Source organism: Trichoderma harzianum, assembly GCF_003025095.1.
Source record: "Trichoderma harzianum CBS 226.95 unplaced genomic scaffold M431scaffold_4, whole genome shotgun sequence".
NCBI lineage: Eukaryota > Fungi > Ascomycota > Sordariomycetes > Hypocreales > Hypocreaceae > Trichoderma > Trichoderma harzianum.
The window spans coordinates 1,939,755-1,960,965 of record NW_020209252.1 but is presented as its reverse complement, the minus strand read 5'-3'; the positions used below and the strand labels follow the sequence as shown (position 1 = coordinate 1,960,965).

At 51.8% G+C, this 21,211-nt stretch overlaps 9 protein-coding genes across 9 annotated transcripts; 3 read left to right on the top strand and 6 right to left on the bottom strand.

Moving 5' to 3' along the window:
- Positions 1 to 786: 786 nt before the first annotated feature.
- Positions 787 to 2,830, bottom strand: M431DRAFT_480525 (hypothetical protein; the record flags this gene model as incomplete). The annotated part of the gene is made up of 5 exons (XM_024915877.1): positions 787 to 1,152; positions 1,342 to 1,398; positions 1,420 to 1,539; positions 1,731 to 2,001; positions 2,508 to 2,830. 5 exons carry the CDS (start codon positions 2,828 to 2,830, stop codon positions 787 to 789), a joined length of 1,137 nt encoding a protein of 378 aa, XP_024776578.1.
- A 1,231-nt stretch (positions 2,831 to 4,061) lies between these two features.
- Positions 4,062 to 7,638, top strand: M431DRAFT_493368 (hypothetical protein; the record flags this gene model as incomplete). The annotated part of the gene is made up of 3 exons (XM_024917107.1): positions 4,062 to 4,734; positions 4,812 to 7,112; positions 7,172 to 7,638. The coding sequence occupies 3 exons, from the start codon at positions 4,062 to 4,064 to the stop codon at positions 7,636 to 7,638; spliced, it is 3,441 nt and encodes a 1,146-aa protein (XP_024776577.1).
- An 864-nt stretch (positions 7,639 to 8,502) lies between these two features.
- Positions 8,503 to 10,694, bottom strand: M431DRAFT_112321 (hypothetical protein; the record flags this gene model as incomplete). Its single annotated transcript, XM_024911828.1, has 3 exons — positions 10,079 to 10,694; positions 9,124 to 9,999; positions 8,503 to 9,062 (listed from the first exon to the last, which is right to left on the bottom strand). Exons 1-3 carry the CDS (start codon positions 10,632 to 10,634, stop codon positions 8,503 to 8,505), a joined length of 1,992 nt encoding a protein of 663 aa, XP_024776576.1. The 5' UTR covers positions 10,635 to 10,694.
- Positions 10,695 to 10,725: 31 nt separating this feature from the next.
- On the bottom strand, positions 10,726 to 11,451 carry M431DRAFT_388738 (hypothetical protein). Its single transcript, XM_024914776.1, has one exon. It carries the CDS (start codon positions 11,234 to 11,236, stop codon positions 10,925 to 10,927), a length of 312 nt encoding a protein of 103 aa, XP_024776575.1. The 5' UTR covers positions 11,237 to 11,451; the 3' UTR covers positions 10,726 to 10,924.
- Positions 11,452 to 13,020: 1,569 nt separating this feature from the next.
- Positions 13,021 to 14,850, bottom strand: M431DRAFT_493365 (hypothetical protein; the record flags this gene model as incomplete). The annotated part of the gene is made up of 3 exons (XM_024917106.1): positions 13,021 to 14,354; positions 14,407 to 14,704; positions 14,788 to 14,850. 3 exons carry the CDS (start codon positions 14,848 to 14,850, stop codon positions 13,021 to 13,023), a joined length of 1,695 nt encoding a protein of 564 aa, XP_024776574.1.
- A 411-nt stretch (positions 14,851 to 15,261) lies between these two features.
- M431DRAFT_112315 (hypothetical protein) lies at positions 15,262 to 17,468 on the top strand. The gene is made up of 3 exons (XM_024911826.1): positions 15,262 to 15,487; positions 15,617 to 17,048; positions 17,121 to 17,468. Exons 1-3 carry the CDS (start codon positions 15,476 to 15,478, stop codon positions 17,255 to 17,257), a joined length of 1,581 nt encoding a protein of 526 aa, XP_024776573.1. The 5' UTR covers positions 15,262 to 15,475; the 3' UTR covers positions 17,258 to 17,468.
- M431DRAFT_388704 (hypothetical protein) lies at positions 17,351 to 17,753 on the bottom strand. The gene has a single exon (XM_024914775.1). It carries the CDS (start codon positions 17,644 to 17,646, stop codon positions 17,443 to 17,445), a length of 204 nt encoding a protein of 67 aa, XP_024776572.1. The 5' UTR covers positions 17,647 to 17,753; the 3' UTR covers positions 17,351 to 17,442.
- A 106-nt stretch (positions 17,754 to 17,859) lies between these two features.
- M431DRAFT_81960 (hypothetical protein) lies at positions 17,860 to 19,251 on the bottom strand (the record flags this gene model as incomplete). Its single annotated transcript, XM_024923103.1, has 1 exon — positions 17,860 to 19,251. The coding sequence occupies one exon, from the start codon at positions 19,249 to 19,251 to the stop codon at positions 17,860 to 17,862; it is 1,392 nt and encodes a 463-aa protein (XP_024776571.1).
- Positions 19,252 to 19,866: 615 nt separating this feature from the next.
- Positions 19,867 to 20,345, top strand: M431DRAFT_388697 (hypothetical protein). Its single transcript, XM_024914774.1, has one exon. The coding sequence runs from the start codon at positions 19,956 to 19,958 to the stop codon at positions 20,304 to 20,306; it is 351 nt and encodes a 116-aa protein (XP_024776570.1). The 5' UTR covers positions 19,867 to 19,955; the 3' UTR covers positions 20,307 to 20,345.
- Positions 20,346 to 21,211: the final 866 nt, after the last annotated feature.

The window sequence follows — 21,211 nt, the reverse complement described above, 5'->3', positions numbered from 1 at the left end:
TGAATCTGCAAAAGGGTGGCCATCCCCTGTATGTTCGAAGAATGTACTCGTACTTGCACCACAAAAAAGGTTCCTAGATGGGCTGTAACATATCACCAGCGTCGCTGCTCGGTCTGGAGTTGGTCAAGCCTCAGAGGGAGTCGGTGATGAAGGATTCCCAAGGGGGGAAACAAGATTCGAGCGGCGAAGACGGAAAGACGGTTCAAGAGCAAAAGCTAGCTGTATCCAGCCATTTAGCCAGCTCGAGGAGAAAGGGGTCCTCCCCTCATATGTCAACGTGCTCCGTATCCCAATTCCATGGAGACGAATCTTGTCCCGTATACGAAGTCCTCCGCCCATATCCCATATTAGTTCTCCTTAGTGCGAACTCGCGCAGCACTTGCTTCCCAAGGCCCGTGCTTCTGCTTCCCAGCCGGAGCCAAACAACCTTGTCCAGGGGCTAGTTGGAGACCGCTAAAGTTGGGCTTTGGGTTGCTTGCTTCCATGTGCGTCGTCCGAGTGCTTGGTGCTGTCGCTCGCGTGCGTGGCTGTACCTGCATCTCAGTGGCGACAGGAGGTCTCTGCTGCATAGATACGGACTTGTAACTGGTAGCATTCTGTCAATCGGAGTACCTTTTATCAGTTTCCCCCCCCTTGCGCTTCGCGACTGTGCGCAGATATCGCCTGCAGGGAGGAGTACTGCTCAAAGCCACTCACGATGGCTGCAGAGCAGAGCGATTGCGGTGAGAAGAGAAGCCCATCTTATTATCGATCAATCATAATCCTGTACCGCACAAGTACGAAATATTACAAGCACCCCCAGGAGTCATCAGCCGCCGCTAGAGGAAGAAGGCCGACGACGAGCCAGTTGACGCGAGGCGCGCCTACCGCCCTAGCTGTGCCAGGGGTATCCCTGACGCCTTGGGTTGCTGGATTTGGTGCCTGGTTCCTAGAGTTTGGGAGAGGGATGCCGTCTCTGGTTCTGGAAGCTTGTCTGCATCTCTCAAGAGGCACGAGTGAGGGAGCGTATCGTACGGCGCGGGAAGAGGCGATTGTGCTGTCCCAAGAACTCACACGTGTAGATGATGCATGTTCCATAACCTGTTGATCGTCTCTGCCGTCTGATTGAGCGTGGTTGCCATGCCTCTTGTTCTGAGAGGAGGCGGAGTTGTGCTAGTCCACGGAGTGTCCACAGCAGCTTACTCCGTACTTGTACATGCGCATACATGAGGCATGCAAGTCATGGAGCATCGATTATGGAGCTCGAGATTGGCTCTCGGATCACCCTTTCAATTCTGGGGGGACTGTAAGAGGATTGCTGCTTACCAGTCGACCAGCGCACAACTGCACTGGTAGACACACCTCCCGATAGCCGTCTCTTAGTTGACCGGGGACTGCCCAACGACTGGCCGTCCGATTCTGTATTCAAGTCTGCAGTACACTGTGGCGATTGCGCTTGGGAATTATTAGCATGCTGTCGATTTTTTGCATATCAACATGACCTTGTGCTACGCCAGCTACTAACCTAGCAGCATCTCGAATCAGCTTAGCACAGGCTGCCTGGACATCGATAGTATGAGCTTAGGGCCGGCAATGTTTCCGCTGCCTGTCCGGGTGAAGAGAGATCAATGCCGGCCGTTTGTTTCGGGGACGGCTGGAGATGATGGAAGAGGTAAAAATGGCACCTCTGAACCTAACCTCAACTGCACTGCAATTTGTAGGGCGCCTTAGCAGCCTGAAGGTATTTGTACCAAGCACTGGATACAGTACTTGTTGTAGGAGCGGAAACCTCGAGGTCTTCTCCTTTGTGACTTGTATCTTTCCATGCCCATCCTCTTCTCTAACCCGCATGCATTAGCACGCCTTCTCAGTGCCTTACTTGTACCCAAGGAAGATGTCTTGTAACGTAATTGTAACTGTACCTCTAGGTACCTGTTCACCAAAGGTACACGTAGTCGTTCAACATCTTGATAATCTGCTCCGAACTGGCGGTCTTGGTTGTCTTCAGCTTCGTATAACGCCCTGCAACAGGTATAAGACACCAGGTGGGCATAGATCCTGCAGTCGGTTAGTTTCTCGACTCTCCTGCTGACGTCGAATATGACATTGAACGCTGTTTAACACCCCGATCCTAGACGTATTGATTGTGAGTACGAGAAAACGTCATCGCCTGCCGCCGTCCTGCACCCGATACAAATGCAAAGACGGCCATGCCGGAGCACTGATGCGACTGACCAACAGGTCCGGAAGACGATGCACGGTGACTGATTTGGATCCCTGGGTCTGTAATCCGTGGACGTTTCCCATCAGCACCAGTACGAATAACGGAGTTGGGTGTACAAGAACCAACATGCAGGTACCTACCCCTACCAGCGAGAGAATCAGCCTCCTCTCGACCAAGTACAGTACCTCCTACTGCCAAACCCGGCAGCACCCAATTATAATGCTTACAAGTGCTAATGTTTGCTTAATCCCTGTGGCTGCTCCATCAATGCTATTTCTGCCGCTGCTTCTGCGAGATGCGTGACCCGTGCGTGGAAGCCCAAACTAGTAGGTGAGCGAGGGCAGCGGAACGCGACCTGCAAGCATTCCTTCCATCTGTACTGGTACTTGAATACTTGGGATGCAAGTTTTCGTCTCTCAAGCCGGGCTGGAGTTTAGTGCCATGAATGCAGCCATCATTCTTTGCAGTCCCATATCTTGTACTTTTCGCCGATGTAGAGACTACCCAGCGCCTTGGAGAGCCGTTGATTCCCTTGAAGTGTTGGCTGCTATACGGCTCGACGGGGTGGCTTGCTTCCGCAACTCGCAACGCTACGGCTAGTACCTGGTACCTTACAGGTTTTGCCATTTTAGTACCGTTTGGATCCAGCACTCCGTAACTGTACCTGTACCTTAAGCCAGACCCCTGCAAGCCTCGCACCTTTACAGATTACAGGTGCTTGAAGAATCGTTTGTTGCTTGGGATCGTAAAAAGGATGGCAGCCATTTGATGCGGCTAAAGCCAGCGATGTCCAGTGATAGCCCTCCATTGGCTCTGGCATGAAACGGGTGGGATGCGATATTATTTACTGAGCAAAGCACAGCCATAAACGAAGGGAGCTTGAAAGTCCTGTTGTTTCTGGCTTGCACGGGGCAGCTGCTGCACTGGACGCAAGGTAGCGGTACCTGCGATTCCCTGGCTGCACCTTTTTTCGCTTGTCGATGGCTGCAACAAGCGCCGGCGCAGATCGGTGCCAAACCGGCTGGCGCCCCCAAACTCCCCCAGGCCAGTCCCTACAAGCCCACTGTAGTGCCTGTATGGACACCCGTACCTGTACCTCTGCCCCATAGCCATGCCGGGGGCTTTGCGCGACCCTTTTCCTCCCCTTTCGAGACCACCTTAATCCCCTCGAGTCTTTCGCAGTTCGCATTCCGCAGTCCGCTCTCTGCACTGCGCACCGCTCCAGCAGAATCCTTCTGTTGCACTGCGAATGCATTCGTTCGCCGGGTCGACCAGAGCTGGCAATCCAGTGCTGACCTGTGGCGTTTGAATCGCTTGCGGGACCAGGAGCATCCTGGAAAACAATCGACGTCGAGGCATCGAAGCTCTGCAGCACCAAAGACCAAAGGGGCTCACGAAACCCCCCCTCCCACGGCGCCTTTTCCCCCCCAGTCCAATTTCACGACAATTCTTCTCCAGGTCGACCTCGCCCTTTTGTCGCTTTTCTTCTCCCTGAATTAAGCCGTACGGCATAATCAATAGAAATAGGAGGCAGCGTCCTTGCCTGTGTCTCGGTGCGTAGCTGTTTCACAGCTTTGGTGGCGGCAGCGATGCCACCTACCGTCAAACAGGCTCCATGCCCCTGTCCTGCGTGCCCCTACTGACTTTCTTGCAGCATTCAACGTGCCACGCGCCGTTCACCGACTGCACGTTCCTGGGCCGAGACGAAAAGGAAAAATCAAAAAATATTGGGCGTTGGCACTGGAGACAGAGACAAGCCAAACCAAAAGTGCAAGGCCACTGAGGGGCTGCAACTGCACATTTGTCGAAGCATCAATCGCCGTATCTGACGGTAAGGGGGTGAACTACTTGACATGACATGGAGGGCTCATCGACTCCCCTGGCGGAATACTTCTGGATCGCCGGCATAGAGGCGGTGATTTACGATGAGTCCTTGCCGCCAGTGACCCATTCCACCGAGACGACTACCATCGTCGAGGATGGAGAGCCCGAGGATGAGGAGGACGCTGCTAGCAACCACACCAAGCCAAGCGCCGCCCGCCACTCTCGCCAGAATTCTGCCAACCGCTTCTCCAAGCTCTCTTTGGACGGCCGAAATTCTGTTCAGACCATCGAGGAGGATGATGGCAACACAAGGAGCAACAGGAGCAGTGCCACTATAAAGGCCAGGCCAGGCATTGGCAATGGCAGCGGCATCCCTAACGGGGATGGCATCAACAATGGCGGTTCGATGGGCGAATTCTTGGGCCTTATGGGGGACTTTGATTTCGACAAGGCACTTCTGAAGTTCGCTGCAGAGAGGGAGAATTTCCTCGAGGATCTTTCCTTCAGTGCTGGTGCGAAAACACAGGCACGAGCGCCCATGGTCAACCCTCGGGCTGAGCGCATTCGTGCCGACGAGGCTGAACCCAGCGGAAGGGTCAGTCCTCTGAGGAGCATTAAGGGTAGCATCCGCCGCAAGATCAGCTTTAGGGATATGAACAGCCTGCGGAAGCAGCCCAGCGTTGCCAGACCCATGTCACAAAGAGCTCGTGAGTGCCTTTCCCCTTCCCTTTCTCACCTGCCGTGTATAACTTGAAGATCATGTCTAACTAAGACTCTGTCATAGCTTCAATAAGGACCACGAGACGACTTAGTAACTACAACTCGGTGATCCCCCCTCCCGAGCCTTTGAATACCGATCCCGATATGCATCCCCTCAAGAGACGCTTCGAGCCTATGCTCCTGGACCGGTACCCACCCAAGACTGCTACCGACGAGGTCGCTCGACGAGGAAAGTTCCCCGATTATGTGCCCATGTTCGCCTTCCCCAACGATGTTCAGATTGTCTCGTCCGATGATCGGCCGAGGTCTACCTGGCATGGCTTCACAATGACATCCGACGACAATTCCAAGTTGTACGGCATTACACTCATTGTGTGGACAGCACTGCCTGCCGATGTGGCCGAGGTGGTGGAGAACAAATGCGAGGACTGGCGACAGAGCCACATGTCCAACGAGGAGCGGGAGCTGGCCGCCAGCCTGGGTGTGCGCCTCGCCAGCGAGCGATCGCACTTGTCGCAGCTCTTGGCTAAGCTTGGGACAATTCCCTCAGGCACCCCGGCCCGCGATAGGCTCGAGGATGAGATCGGCGGTGTCGAGGAAAAGATTACCCTCATGACAGACATGCTTAGGCCCCTGAGACACGGTGCCGCCTCTAGAATTGAGGGCCTTACAACTGGCGAGACAGGTCTCTGGGCCCCACGCGCGTATGGTATTCTGGGCAGAGATCCTGCAAACATGGCATTCTGGAAAGAATGGCTCAAGGCGATTGTTGTTCCCATGACCGACGGCGCCGTCCTCAGGATCCCTCCAAGCTCCCCCAAAGTCGGCCGATGGCAGCCTTTGGAACAATATGTTGTCAATCTTTGTACTGAGGCTTTTAGCCCACTGGGCTCCAAAACTCAAGTCGAGATTGGCGTACGGGAACTGCGCCTCTTCTCCCGCAAAGAAGCGGCCAACGAGATTCCCGGTTCTAGGACCATTGACATATACGCTCTGTTCAGATGCCTCTCCCTCGAGAACATTGTGGCTCTGTTTGAATACGCCATGTCTGAATCTCGCATCATCTTCCTCTCCTCTCACACCAGCATGCTGCACTTGGCCTGCCATGCTCTCGCAAACCTTCTGTACCCTCTGAAATGGGCAAGCATCTTTATCCCTATACTGCCCGCCAGGTTGATCTCTGCTCTTGATGCTCCTTGCCCATATATTGTTGGCGTGGAGCGCCGTTATGAGCGAATTGATCTCCCTGATGATGATTATGTCCTGGTTGATCTCGACAAGGACACTATCGATGCTACGTCGCAGCCTAACCGTTTACCTCGACAGCATCGTAGGAAGCTGATGTCTTTGCTGCAGGTTGCGGCTCCGCATAAGCTTCGATACGGTGTTACCACAGGGCCTCCCCCTTACGCAATGGAGGCTTTCCCGTATGATTCCTTTTCATCGGAAAACGCATCTCTGTTCACAAGCGTTGCTCCGCCGTCGACTCTCGGCAAATGGGTGTCTCAGAATTCGTCTAGCTTCGCGGATCCCGACCCCCCAACTGAGCTATTACCCCCAGTCTTTAACGGATTTTCTGTGTCTATGGTGGACACAGGTAAATCTGATCGACCCGGGACGAGCAAGTCGAATCACACCAGCCCTCAATCCTCCGTATCTCCAGTTTCCATGAAATTCCCTCCCATGCCGTCCACTCCGGTCTCACGCAGTGATTCAGGGTTCGCCTTGACCGCAACGCTTCGGGAGAAGCGATCTGGGCATTTTGGAGAAGACAAGGGCCGACGAAGCTCCTCTTTTGGCGTCGACAAGTACCAGCCCGTCCACCGGCCTAGCCTGCCCTTCCTCAACGGCCATCAGACAAATCTATCCATCTCAACTTTGGATTCTCAGTCTTCTTTTGGAGGAGGTTATGCTCCATCGACGTACGCGGCCTCGACTTTGGCGGCCTCAACTATTATGCCCAACATGCAGATTCAGCCAGTCAGTAACACTGATACGACGGTCTGGGTAGAGGGACACTGCTTCAACTGGAACCCCAAGGACACCGCATCCGTCTGCACAATCTGCGAAGAGAGATCTGAAGGCGATGGATTCTACAAGTGCGGTGCCTGTAAGACCGTGGCTCACGGTAGATGCCTGGGCTTCGTATCTCTGGTGTGTACCGAAGCTTTCCACGCCGACCGTGTCCGAGCGGCGTTTGTGCGTTGCCTTGCCAGCTTGTTGTATACATACCGCAAATACCTGGGCAAACCCTCAAAGCAGCAGAAGAATGGTGGCCAGCTGTATGCCTTTGACATGGATGGGTTCATCAAGAGTCTCCCTTACGATCAGCAAGAGTATGTTACGATGATGCGGGAGACGCAAGGTATGTTTTTTGTTCCATTCTTTTACATTGTCACGGCAGCTGCTAATCAAGTTCCGTAGCATTCAACGAATTTATCCATGACAGAGAAATCAAGCTTGCCTCTGAGCCTGAAATCCGGCTCTTCGACGAGATCATTATGGCTAAGAAGGCACGTGGACGCACTGGTCTGCCTTCGAGCTTGTCCAGGCTGTCAACGCTTCGCGGTAACAGCGGTACCAATTCATGGGGGCTCTCACCATCAGGCCGTAGTGGCAGCAGCGCTTCCAGCAGCGGCAGCAACGGCAAGATTCCCCCCTATCTTAGCGATACTTCAGAGCACATATGGCGCACAGCCTCTGTGCCTCTGCCCAAGGGTAACTTCCCGGGCGAATATCACAGCATCGTGACGCGGATGCCGGCTCGCCTTGACAGATCGCTCATGCGTGAGCCTCGCACCATCCAGGGCGTTCCCCGTGTCGAGCCGCGTGGTCCCAAGGGAGTTGCTCGAAAGCAAGTTCCCAACATGCTGGGTGGCACGCCCCTATAAGATCCCCATTTTCTTTCTTGGCTTTGAGAGGAAAAGTGGACAAACTTTGCATTGAAATGGAAAGTGAGAGTGAGAGAAAAACGGCGATGTGGATGAGAAGCAAGATAAAATCCTTCAAATGTATAATAAAATCAATACGCATCGATGTAATCTATTGTCGAAAGTCACAACATACTCGCGAATGGGGAGAGGAAGGAAGGAGGAAGAAGGGGTCAAGAAACTATTTTTCTTTTTCAACTGTAAAAAAAAAGAAGCAACGGGCATGCATGCATGGAATTTTTTCTTATTGAGGTGAAGGAGAGAGGCATACGATGGCATATAAAAAACCAAGTTTGTGTTGGTTTTTTTTTCTTTTTTTCTTTTTCCTTTTGAACTGGTTTGACCTAAACGGGATGGGAAGCTCGTTTTCTCTTTTTTTAGAACAAGCAATTTTTTTTTTCTGGCAAGGGAGCTCTTTGTTAATTTGGACTATTTTTGATTCGATTTGCTTGACCGTCTTTCACGGATTTGTGTTGTGTTTGCCTGTGCACTCAACTTGCTAACCTCCTGATATTGACCTATACACAGCTCATACGCACAAACAGTGAACAGAATTGAGTCCGTTACCTAAAAAAGATGAATCGTATAGACACTGGCAAAGTTGGCTGAACCATAATAGCTAAATAAATACAAAACAATCGACCAGAAAGCTATTCACACCGCATCTGACTAGATAAAAAAGCTCGGGGCTCAAACACGAACGATACAGAGTCCTTCTCTCCAAGTCTGAAAACACACAACTCTCCGTTCGAGTCTGGTGACAATCTAGTAAACGTACGCGGCTGAACAAGCAACAAACTACAGCCTGGCATATTTTGATACACTTCATTTTCCCACTTTGACAACATCTGCCCTGATATCCTCCCAGCCGACGTTCTTCAAAATTTGACTCACCTGGCTTTGGTAACTAAGATGGCCTCGAGGAAGGTTACGCACTCTGTAGTTCTCGACACCATCTGCCCCTTGGATTTCCTGCAAGCCAGCGACGCCGAATTGAATATTGGAGGTTCGATATAGAAACCCCAGGATATAGTCGTGCTCTGAGTAGACGTTGATCAAGCGACCGCACACAACGCTCTTGAGCGTCAGCCACACTCGACTTTCCGATGGCGCCGGGGTGCCCATCAGTATGACTGAGTCGACGATTCCAAATTGTCGGCGCTCTGCCAACACCATGAGGCATGCGTATATGGCTCGGGCCCCAAGACTGTATCCTACCAATGAAACTGGCCTGTCTCCCTGGAACTTTTGTCGCATAATGGCGTCAGCAAGGACAGCACCCGCCTTCTCCGCTCTTACCATTCCAACACTCCAAGAATTGTCCATAATCTTGCTTGATCTGAGCAGCTTAACTGGCCAGGAGGAATCGATGAGGCTTGAGAAGACTGCACATTAACGTCAATATTGAGAATTAATACACTGTTGAATCAGCCCAATTTCACTTACCTGTGCGAGCTTTAATCTCTTTTTGCCCATCGATCCAAGCACTACTCTTTACCACCTCCTCGAGAGAGTTGCCAAGGTTGGTAAGAGCTGCAACTTCCCATCGTGTGACAAAAGACTCCGTAAAGCGGCCAAGACAACGCCAGTTTTTTGTGGCATCTTCATCTTCGAGAAGGAATCCGCTCAGAGCAATTGTAAGGCAGAGTCTACGATGCTCTGCAGGGATCTCTCGAGCATCGCGATACTCAGAGCCTTCCACACCATGAAGAGGGATGAATGCAAAGTCTTGAATCTCGCGGGCAAAAATCTCCATCATCTTGGCTGTCGGTTTCGAAGCATTTATACCGAAAAGAGCACCCATTGCAGTTGCATTTTCTGCCATTGTACCCAAAAGGCTTGCAGCGGCAGAGGAGGTGAGGCCAAGGCCCTCATGTGCGGTACCAATACCGACGTCAATAAGGGGAGCAGCAAGCTTCGGAGCAGCAAGCTTTCCCGGATGGCCTCCTAATCCAACTTTCCAACGTCGTGCGCTCTTCGATTCTTCAGACTTTTGGTTGATAGCATCCTCCGGAGAAAGATCAAGAGCCGCTTTGGCTTGATCCGCCTTGGCTTGATCAAGAGCTGCCTTGGCTAATCCTTGAGCAAGGCGTAGTTCTTCCTCTTGATACACCTTGAATGGGAGGTTCAAGGAAGTTGTGAGGCCTAGAAGGAGCTGTCTCGAGTTTGCCGTGTACTCTTGCATGGATAACATAATAAAGAAGACGATCTGCAGCAGCGATTTGCGCTTGTTCAAATCCAGAGTCCATAGTGCATTTGGAATAGGGGGGTGACGAGCAGCCAAATCACGATCCGCGTAGTTCGAGGGTGCACGAGGCGGTCCTACAAGATCGTTAGTTTGCAAAATTTCTCCTCACGCATAGTTGGAGAAGTATGGGAAGCTGGGAGAGATTCATCAAACCTGTTGCTAGAGTCTGGGGGCGTATTATTCCCCCACCACGGCCGCCTACACCTCCGCCTCGCCCGCGAGGTGCTCCTCTCAGTCCACGACCACGAGAACTTCCCTGGAAGCATTGCTGATCATTCACAGCAACATTTTTAACCCTTAGCAAAACAATTGATTGCCATTTGTCGAAGAAGACCAAGGCTTCCTTTTTCAACTCGCGTAGTTGTGGAGTCATAGCCTGCTTTTCTTCCTTTTCGATGATTTCTCGAGCCTTGTCATAAGTATTCGATGAATTGGCGTGTATCAAGCCCATTAGGGAATGGGAATGGGATGCCGACCTATTCTGTTTGTGATGCAGCAAGGGGAGCAAAAGCCACTTGTGATGACCGTGGTCGCCTTGAATTGGGGCAACGGGGGGAGAGTCAAAGATGTTGCTAATATCTCTGGCCATTCTTTCCGTAATAGCCTTGACCAAAGTCTCCAAGTCATTTCTCTCAGCTATTGAGATAATACCGGTCAAGTCGACTGCGCGACGTTGGATATGATTGCCGCCTCCGCGTCCCCGAGCCATGATCAACGTTTTGATTCGCCTGAGCAGGACTTTTCTTGAGGAGAATGAAGTATCGTGCCGTGTCGAAATTCAGTGTCTAATTCTTGATAGCCTGCTTCTGAGAGAATTATGGGTTGATTCGATAGCCCGTCGACGTTAAGAGACTGGGCTACTGAGTTCTAAAAGGCGGGATGCAGATCTCTGGCAAACAAGCTCCTGAGCAATTGAGTAGTGGATGTTGAAGTTCGGGGTGACTGCCAGTGAGGATGGCCAGACGAAATATCGATTCGTGATGACGGTGGAGATAGCAATCAAAGAGGCCGGATTCTGCGAGAGGCGATGAAGCTGTGATGTGTCTGAAGAAGTAACAGGCATATCAACCTCGTGATAGAGAAGGGGGAATCAAGATTGGTGGATGTGCGAGTTGAGAGGAGAAGAGAGGAGAGAAGAAGAACCAGAAAATGGAAGAAACGAGAAGAAGGAATGGAGATGAAACAAACAGAATCTGAACAGAAGGTGAACCGAAAAGGCTGTGGGAAGGAACGCTGGTGAATTTGGGACTGGCCGGCTGCTAGGCGGCTGCCAGGCGTTGCTTCCGAGACGGATGGCAGGAGCAGATTCATGCATGCAAGTCATCGAGGGAAGGAGCAGAACGGAGATGAGAGTGAGTGAAAGAGAGAGAAGGAGAGAAGGAAGAAAGAAAGAAGGAAAGAAGGAGGGAAAGAAGGGAAGAAGGAAGAAGGAAAGAAATAAAGATGGAAAAGAGGAATAATTGATAAAAGGATTGTCTTCTCAATGCACCGTAATACAGGAGATAAAGGTCGGTCTACAGTCAAAAGAGCTAAGGGCAGCAAATAAACACAGCCGCAGGGAAATATGGGAGGGTAAAATAAAGGGCAAACAAAGGCAAAGTCACTGCATCACGAACGGTAGCGGGATGTAAAAGACCAGAAACGGCTTCACTTCCCTTTGTACTCTAGGCCAACAAACTACTATACTTAGTACCTTAGGGATAGTAAAAGCAGCAACGCAGCTACCAACAGCAATATTATATTATAAAGAAGGATAACAAAAGACAAAACTCACCAAGCTAACAGCATTACAATCGCGGGCGGAGGACAAAGGCAAAAAGACCACAAGACCGCACGATGGTGGCAAGGCGAAGCTGCCAGAGCACCGGCTACCCAAGAATCCGCATAGCGTCTGCATCGGCTCCGCGTCCCGTGCTGGCCACTGCATGTTAGGAGCCGTTGCCTTGTTCTGCGTGGCTGAGCGATAATTTACTCTCGTGTTTTGATGAAGTGCCGAATCTATGAGTGGGAAGATAAGGGTGGAAGATTGGATGGAAGAGAAGAGGACAAAGAAGTGAAAGATAAGAAAGGAGAGGATAACGAGGGCCCAGGGTGAGGTTTATAGGGACATCTTAATCGGTATTTCGAGGCGGAACCGAAGGAGCTGCTGGATTTCTAGACTCCGAACAAACAAAACAATCCATGTCTATTGTTTGTTGAATATGTGTATATCCGCTGCGCAAGAGTGCCGCTGCCCCAACAATACCATGCCGCCAGCCAGAGCATCAAGTTAAGCTTACTCGCGACCACCCGCTTCCAAGAGATGCGAGATGCGTCGCTGGCATATCGTAGCATCGAAATATTTCTCTCTCTCTCACTGAAAGACATCGACCTGTCAACGCACTAGACGGGCAAGGCAATCAAGCTTTGGTCTGACAACGGGACACCTCAAAGGTGGCACAGACACGACAGCTATCCGTCCACAAACATGACGGAAACGAATCTGTCTCATCATCATTCTGTTTGCCAACCCGAGGTCTTGGATAGGTACGAACTAATATATATACTTGATCTACAAAGGTTTGCTCAAAAGGTTAATTCTTGCAAGCTCACACAGGACTTGATTCAACAATGCCTTTTGAGCAGCAGCCCCCCCTCCCTTTCATCGTCCCTCATTCATATTGCCTAATGTGGTTGTAAATTCATTTGTGTTACACGGCCTAGGCCACCTCATTTATGAAACCCTTATTAGTGTATGTGTTGCCAAGAAACCTCTATCGAATTGCGCCTGGGTCGGTGATACTAGTGACAAAGGAGGCGGCTTCATTAATACCGCCTAGCCGGTACGCTTCGAGTTTCCTCTCAAGCTTTGGCTGAATAAGGCGGCCAGACAAGGGTATGCGCCCTCGTGGAATATTCTCTGCGCATAGGCATCGAAAGCACCATGTTCCACCGCAGCTCACAGCGCAGTCAAAGGACATGGCGTCTATGGTCCGCAAGTAGTCAACTAGAATGTGCAATATCATCGCACAAAGGTAGCGACTGCTGGTGTAAGTGTTTGCCTCAACACGGCTAGATCTCTTTCTCAATGAAACTGTGATTGTAATTGGCGTGGCTCATTCGCCTAGCTCATGATACCTTGAGTGGGCGGAGAGCGCAAACGAAGGTATAGAATAACCGCAGGTAGCGCATATTGAATTGTCTGTAGCCTCCCAGGAAATGTCCGTGTCAGAATCAGAATCTTCAGGCACAATGCTCTCCGTCTCGTTTTCCATGATTTGATCATTCTCGTCAATAGCGTCAGATGTAATTCTCCAGGGAGCAAGCACTTCATCTTGCCTCTTAAACATGGTTGCAATGTCCCGTCCCGCCCCCATCTTGTCGCCAGTAGCTCCGGCAACCATGTTTGCGGCACAGATGTTAATCAGCTGCAGGTTCCACGTTTGGCCCTTTTCATTCTGTAGGCGGCGAAGCAATGGCAGTAGCGCTTCTGCGACTAGCTGCTGGGCGATCTCATCAATATCAGCCTTCAAGTCAAACACAAAGCTTGGCAACGGTCCCGACCGAGACACGCGACTAAAGTCCCGAGGCTGGGAGGCATCTGACTTTGGCCACGATCGAATCGAGAGGCGAAGCGTCCTTGGTCGAGCAATCCACTTGCGACTACCAGGGATATCCGAACCGTCATCCAGGACAGAGAGATCTACCCTCATTCTGCGGATGAGAGAACAGGACAACTTGTGAAGCTCTTCCGTTATTCGGGGCACCGTTTCAAGGCCCTTGTAGGTGTCTTCAATGCTAATCTGTGACGGTACATCGGTAGCTTCCTTGACTTCAGTAGGATCCACGCCATGGAGAAACCCCCAAACTCGAGGTCCGACGCCTCTTTCGGCCCCTGGGCCGCCCAAAAGGGTCTCTAGAAAGGATGGCGTGACGGTTGGATGGAGACGGGCTTCCCGTGCAGTAACCAGAGAATCAAAGGGACCAAGGTCCTGATCGAGTTCCTTGGACAAGATATGGGCTTCCAAAAGGTGCGTGATCTTGGAGCCCATTCCTGGGATGGTGCGAAGCTTGTGTCCGTCTACAAAGTTGATGATATCATCATCAGTCAATGCAAGTAGCGTTGTCTGATTCTGCGGCTTGTTCTTGCTACCAACGAGCTTGCTCAGAAGCTTGTTTGTAGAGATGCCACAGGTTGATGTGTAGCCAAAGCCTTGCTCTAATTTGAGTCGCAAGTATTGGGCAAGGTGGGATCCCAAGAGGTGTCTCAAGTAGATGGGGCTCTCCAAATCCACACTCTCAGGGGCGGCACCAACAACGCAGCCTGCAATCGAGGTTAAATCGCATGCGAAGCCCAGCTCGGGATCCTTTTTAGATAGGTAGAAGAAAGATTCAGCCATTGAAGCCCGGTTGAGACAGAACATGTTGTATTCGATAATGTCCGTCACGTCTGGTAGACCTGTTAGTATATGTAGATATTTATCGTGCACTCTTAGACGCACCCAAGAAGACCTCATCAAAACCAAGGCGTTCGGCTTTGCCGTTCCAAGAGTGAGATCTTAGGAAGTTGAAGAGTATTTTGCTCATATCCCGAAACGGCGTCAGGTCCTCGCCGTCGACAAGGACAAGATCAGGGCATATCTTCTTTGCCTCTGAAATGAGCATGAGCTTCTTGACATTGCGGCGGCGCGCATTGTAGTTGCACGTGGCCAAGATGTTCTTCTGCTTGACGCCAACCGGCTTTGATTTCAGAGCCGGGTTCTTTTGCTCAAACACTTGAGCGTAGAAGCAGTCATAGTCCTAATGGATCCGAATTTAGCAAGACATACATACATACTAGACATCTACCTTCTATTCACGGCAGAGTTGGGAGTAAGACGGACAAACTGCAGAATGATGCGGCCTTCCTGGCGTTTGGGCGGCTTCTTGACCCCCGAGCCGTCCATGGCATCATCTCGAGGGCAAAAAAAGACGTTGGCCCTCTCGAGGCAAAGGGAAATACTAGCTGGAGAGCTAGAAGGCCTCTAAACAGGAGCTGTTGGGTGATATAGATGGACCAGTGGACATTGTACGGAAATGCATCGACAAGTGAATGCCGCTGACCAAGTGCCGCCAATTCTCGGCCCACCCTGACTGAGCAAGCATGGTAGGGGTTCAATTGCACCAATCAAAGCCCAGCGCGACAACTGGAAGATTGATGACAGTGGAGGTTTCAACCCATGGATCAACTCATGGATGGCTTCAGCGCCCTTCCGCTGCTAGTGGCTCTCACTAACCTGGAATGCCAACACGCCGGTGCCGGCCCAAAAGTTGCCCCTCCATCCGCTAGCACTTCAGAACCCTTCGATTGGTGTGGGGTTCGTTCGAGTCACAGCCAAGATTCTGCTGATCTGACTTACATCTTACTGTCCTTATCACCATCAACTCTGCGGATACATGCGCCCATCTTCAACATTGCTTTGAGGTTCTCAACTCGAGGTCCAGCGCTCTTCCCGTAGACGCTCCTCTTCTTTTCTATCCCATTCTTCATCTTCTCAGTTTTCGCATCGATACCATACATACCCCCTCGCTATGGCACATGTGGTAAGCTAGTCATCTTTTTTTTCTTACATGCTGATCAATTTTCTTCACGTCACCCAGCAAGCCGCCAGATCGGCTCGCCACCCTGTTTTTCATGGCCTCAATGCGCTAATCTGCTCTCCTTGACTATAGAGAAGCTTCATCCCGTCTCTCGACGCCGTCAGAGAGCTCCTCAACAAGCCCCTCAAGAGCGGCGCAAAGAAGCCCACGCTCGTGCCCGTCTATCGCCAAATCAGCTCCGACCTCATCACCCCCTCCGCCGCCTACCTCAAGGTCTCGGCGCACGCAAAGTCCACCTCCTCCGCCTCCTCCACATATTCATTCCTCTTCGAATCGGCCGCCACCGAGCAGGTCGGCCGGTACAGCTTCGTCGGCGCCAACCCGCGCAAGATCCTCACCACCGGCCCGCTACACGGCGACGAGAAGGATCCGCTGCCGGCCCTTGAGGAGGAGCTAGCCGACCATGTTGTCGCACACGTTCCGGGCTTGAGGCTGCCTCCCATGGCGGGAGGAGCCGTTGGCTATGTTGGATATGACTGCGTGCGATACTTTGAGCCCAAGACCGCACGGCCGATGGAGGACGTCTTGAAGATTCCCGAGTCTCTCTTCATGCTGTACGACACAATTGTGGCCTTTGACAAGTTTTACGGCATCATCAAGGTCATTAGCTACGTCAAGGTTCCGGCGGACGGACAGACAGGCCTGGAAGCGGCGTACGACGATGCAAAGAAGACAATCGACGAACTGATAAACGTCCTCAACAGCCCCGAGATCCCCCTGCCCGAGCAAGGCCCCATCACGCTGGGCCAGGAGTACAAGTCCAACATTGGCCGCGAGGGCTACGAAGGCCATGTCACCAAGCTAAAAGAGCACATCGTCATCGGCGACATCATCCAGGCCGTCCCCTCGCAGCGCTTCGCCCGCCCTACCAACCTCCACCCCTTCAACATCTACCGACACCTGCGGACCGTCAACCCGTCGCCGTACATGTTCTACATCGACTGCCAGGACTTCCAGATCGTCGGCGCCTCTCCCGAGCTGCTGGTCAAGTCTGAGGCAGGCAGGATAATCACCCACCCCATTGCCGGAACGGTCAAGCGAGGCCCAACACCAGAGGAGGACGAGCGGCTGGCCAACGAGCTGCGCAACTCCCTCAAGGACCGCGCCGAGCACGTCATGCTCGTCGACCTCGCCCGCAACGACGTCAACCGCGTAGGCGACCCATTCACCGTCCGCGTCGACCGCCTCATGGTCGTCGAGAAATTCAGCCACGTCCAGCACCTCGTCTCCCAGGTCTCCGGCGTCCTGCGCCCAGGCCAGACCCGGTTCGACGCCTTCCGGTCCATCTTCCCCGCCGGCACCGTCTCCGGCGCGCCAAAAGTCAAGGCGATGGAGCTCATCGCCGAGCTGGAGAAGGAGAAGCGCGGCGTGTATGCCGGTGCGGTGGGATACTTTGGCTACGGCGGCGTGGATGAGAACGGCGAAGACGTTGAGGGTGCCATGGACACTTGTATCGCTCTGCGGACCATGATGGTCAAGGAGGGCGTGGCGTATCTCCAAGCAGGTTCGTTTTGACTTTCCCCATTCAATGTTTTAAAAATAGATCAAGCAATAACTAACTTTTCGATCTTGATAGGTGGCGGTATCGTATTCGACTCAGACGAATACGAAGAGTGGCAAGAAACCATTAACAAGCTGGGTGCCAACATGCAGTGCATCGTCCAGGCCGAGGAGATATATTACGATCAGCAACAAGGCGCAAAGACGGCATGAAAAGTTATTTTAGCAGAAAAGACAAATAAAAAGGAACATACAGGTATATTATGCAGCAAGTAGTTTGTATGCCGTGTGTATGCGATCTAGTTAATACAGTAGCAACATGGAAGTATCCTTGCTTATACCCATTAATACGTGTCCTTACATCAAATGCTCCTATCGATCAATATGAGTAGACACAGTCACATAGGTTTAATCACAAATATGCCAAAGAAGATGTTGTTTCGGTTAATCAAAGCACGGTGATAGTATTCAAAGTATAGTAATATAACATGGTATAATAGCATCGAAATAAACCCACCCCTACTCACAGAGCAGTAAAAAACGCCAGGCCTGTATGTGTATTCAGGCAATTCGCTATCATAAAAGTTCAGTTCATTTCTCATCAGAATAAAAATGTACCCTTTTTGTTGTTGCTCGCCATGAATAAGAGAAAAATGCAGCGGCCAGGATGCCCTGGTCCGTACCACCCCCTCATCCTCATGCTAATACCAAATATCGTACAAGTACAGAAAGATTTTTTTTTCTTTTTCGTTTCTTTTTTTCATTTTATGTTCTAGAGTGTCCCCTTGGTCGATTTCATTTCGCCAGGGGTCAACTCAGCTGTGCCCGCTTACGGGCGTGTCCTGCGCCTCAGCTAGCTCTGGGATAGGCGTATCCCGCTTCCGCTTATTGTACTGCGCCCTGGGCTCCGTAGGCGTCTTCATGTCCAGCTCAGCTGAAGCCAAATGTGCAACAAGAAAATGCTGAGAATCTTCCGAGACGACACTGCTGGCATCTGACATGTCAATGTCAATGGCCGAGTCTGCACTGCTCTCGATGCTTGCTGTCGGTGTGTCAGGCACCATCTGGATATCTGGAACGACTGTCGTAGACACTGCCTCATCACCACGAGGCGTCTTGGCAGTTGCCCTGGCCCTTGCAGAGGCGGCTTCAGCCCTCGAGGCCGCGATTGCGCCGCCAATGCGTTCGTCATCCTCTTCTTCCTCGTCTGCCACGCCGATTGTCCAGACCCACTGGCGTTTCTTCTCCTTACGCTTGCGCTTGCGAATGCCACCCGTCTCTGATGGAGACAAAGTTGCTGCACTGCCACTCAAAGCCGCAAGCTTGCGTCGCATGTCCTCGAACGGGCCTGGCGTTTGGCCCCCATTCTCGATTTCGTTGGGTGAAAAGGCTTGCTTGATGTTGATTGCCCTGTCGCCCCCAATAGGGGAAAATGATGGCGAGGCGGGCGAAGCCTCCTCCACAAGAAGGTCGATGTGTGACTTGGTGTACTTGTTGGTGATGATGGTCTGTGTGAGAGGGTTGTTGTAGCCCACTCGCTTGGCAGCCTTTTCCTGCAGCCGCAAGGACTGCCGCCTCGGAGAGGCTGGAATTGCCGTCCGGGGGGGAAGAGGTGAGTTGCGCAGAATGCTGTGGAGGGAGTGAGGGTGCGTATAGGGAGCCGGGGCGGCAGTGGTATACAGGGAAGTAAACCGTCTGGATAGAAGAGGCTCGACAGGTGAGCATGGAGAGGTGACAGCATATGCCCTTGTCTTGGAGGAGATATCCATAGGAGAGAAAGAAAAGGCCTTTGGTCCGTTGGGGTCGACGGCGCCAGCAGACATGGGAGGCGTCGGTGTCATTGTGCTCGGAAAGGCAATTTCCATCTGCTGTGGTGGCGAGCCCGAGGTCTCTGTGGTTGGTGTCTCTGGAAAGGCGGCGACATATGGCGTCTTGATTCTTAGCTTGGGGCCTCGAGGCTCGATTGGTGTCTTTAGAGAGAAGCTTTGTAGGGTGTTGATTGCTGTGAGGGGTTCTGCTTGGACTGGCGTAGATCTCTCGATGGCCGTGGCATATACGTTGGATAGTGTGTTGCATGCGGTACGATCGGTAGGGTCGACTTGGAAGCCTCTTGTAGGTCTGCTGGGGACTGAAGGGCTGGAGGTGCTGATCTTGAGAGATAGCCGTGGCCTCTTGGAAGAGGTCTGTTGGAAGGGTTGAGAAGCCATCACGATTCACTTAAGAGGATGTATGTTTAAACGGAGACAGATGAGAGCTGTTAAAGTTGAAGAGTAGGAGTAGAAGAGAGAAATAAAGATGGGGAGTGAGTGGGGTGAGTCAACGAGATCCCTGACCCAACCAAGTCAAAGTCAAACTGTATTATCGTCCCAGGTACGAGTACGAAACAAAACGCAAACCTTGGGGTTGTATTATAAGCGTCGTGAGACGAGAATAGAAATGCCGCAGAACAAAGCCAACAGACCAGATGGCGGGATCGTCGGCGGCTATATACGACGAAACAACCGCGCATGTTGTGCATCGTCCTCGGCGTCTTTTCGTCTCGTCTCCTCCTCCTCCTCCTCTTCTCCTCTCTTGCTGTTCCTCCTCTTTTCTCTCTTCCTCCCCAGTCCCTTTTCTTGCGCCACCAGCGACAAAGTGGAACCGCTCCGTCCTTGTTCAGCCGACGCAGCTGCATGATGCTAACGGCAGCAAGCCAAATCACATCCGCTGCAGTCGTCGGGATAGACGCGAGTAGAGCGAGGCAGCGGAGGTGGAGGGTCGACCATGGCCGTGAGTGGCCCTGTTGCTATTTCTAGCCTGCGGGTAAGCGCTGAGCCCCGGCCCCTGCTGCAGCGCCCTGAGGCATCCCGCCAATCGCCCGCTGGCCCCAGGAGCCAATGGCGTCTAATCGGGCACAAAACTTGTGAAGCAGATGCACGACCTCGGCCGCTGTCACACGGCCGTGCCAATGGCGAGTCGTGCTTGGGGATGTTTCTTGCTGCTTGTCTCGGACCAACGAGCAGATTTCCGGCCATCGCAACATGGCGTTATCACAATTGGTGGCGTTTGTGCGCGCATCTTTTGTTCTTGTTTGCATAAACGTCGGTCCGCACTACTCCGGACGAACAGTGCAGATGCGGCACGAGGACGATTTTGTTTTTGCCATGATCGAGTCTTTTTTGCCTTTGCCACTGGGAACACCGTGACCGTCCGCAAAGACTCATGTCCGTTTCGCCATCGTAAAGAGCAAGTTTCAGTGGGAGTTGCAGGGAGTCAAATCTAAATATAGAAATAGAATTCGCACAGACAATTTCAAGCTCCACGTTCATGTTCTGGGGGAAACTCTACAGTAGTGCCAGTGGCCCTGGGCGGTGGGTCGAGGGTCTGTGCGCACTGTATGTACTGTGCTGCGGAATAACCTGCGGACCGATGCTCAAGTTGCAGATGACGACAGTCTGCATGTCTCTTTGTTCGCTGCTGTCGGTCAGGAGCTTCCAGAAATCTCGAGAGAATTGAGATCAATTTGGCTTTACTTTACTTAATATCGACGTATTAGATATCTTTGCGCTAATGTGGCAGAATCGAATTATGTCGTATATCTCAACTTCATCCGTCATGGCTCCAGGACTTGAACAATCTTAACGATGCCTTTGTCTGTCTCTCCACCGCCGCGAGATGATTAGCAACACCCTCATTCCTCCCACCGTGCCAGGCTCAAACAACAGTCCTTGCTCCACGATAGCTTCGCCGTCAAGCCCACATCCCAAGACTAGCCAGGGCAGCTTTTCAAAGATTCCATTTTAAAGTGTTTGTCTACTGCTGAATAGTGGAGGATTACTACAGAGGTAGTCAGCAGAATGGATTCCAGGGATGGTGAGAGATGCCCAGTTTGGGAACATGCAATTTCGTAATTAGCCTAGAACTGTACTAGCATATGCGATAGAAGTAAGTTATGTTTCAGATTAAGAATAGTGACATGATGGCTATAGAACAATTGTCAAGATCCTGGTCCGCAGAGCCAGCGGAGTGGAGATCCATACGAGCTTGGTTGTTGGCTCAGTGCTCTATCAAGGTAAGGCACATTAATGCTGTGGAGCAGAGGTATTGCAGGATCTTAGATGATCTTTCCATTGCTTTATACTGGGGGAGGGTAATGAGAGTAGCAGATTATCGCAGATGCTATCAGAA

Bases quoted from the DNA above. Each gene is read 5' to 3' on its own strand.
- M431DRAFT_388704 (XM_024914775.1), bottom strand. From the start codon at position 17,646: ATGAGAAATGAACTGAACTTTTATGATAGCGAATTGCCTGAATACACA.
- M431DRAFT_388738 (XM_024914776.1), bottom strand. From the start codon at position 11,236: ATGAATCTGCTCCTGCCATCCGTCTCGGAAGCAACGCCTGGCAGCCGC.
- M431DRAFT_388697 (XM_024914774.1), top strand. From the start codon at position 19,956: ATGCACGACCTCGGCCGCTGTCACACGGCCGTGCCAATGGCGAGTCGT.
- M431DRAFT_112315 (XM_024911826.1), top strand. The intron at 17,049-17,120 runs GTTCGTTTTGAC...CGATCTTGATAG, and splicing joins CGTGGCGTATCTCCAAGCAG to GTGGCGGTATCGTATTCGAC.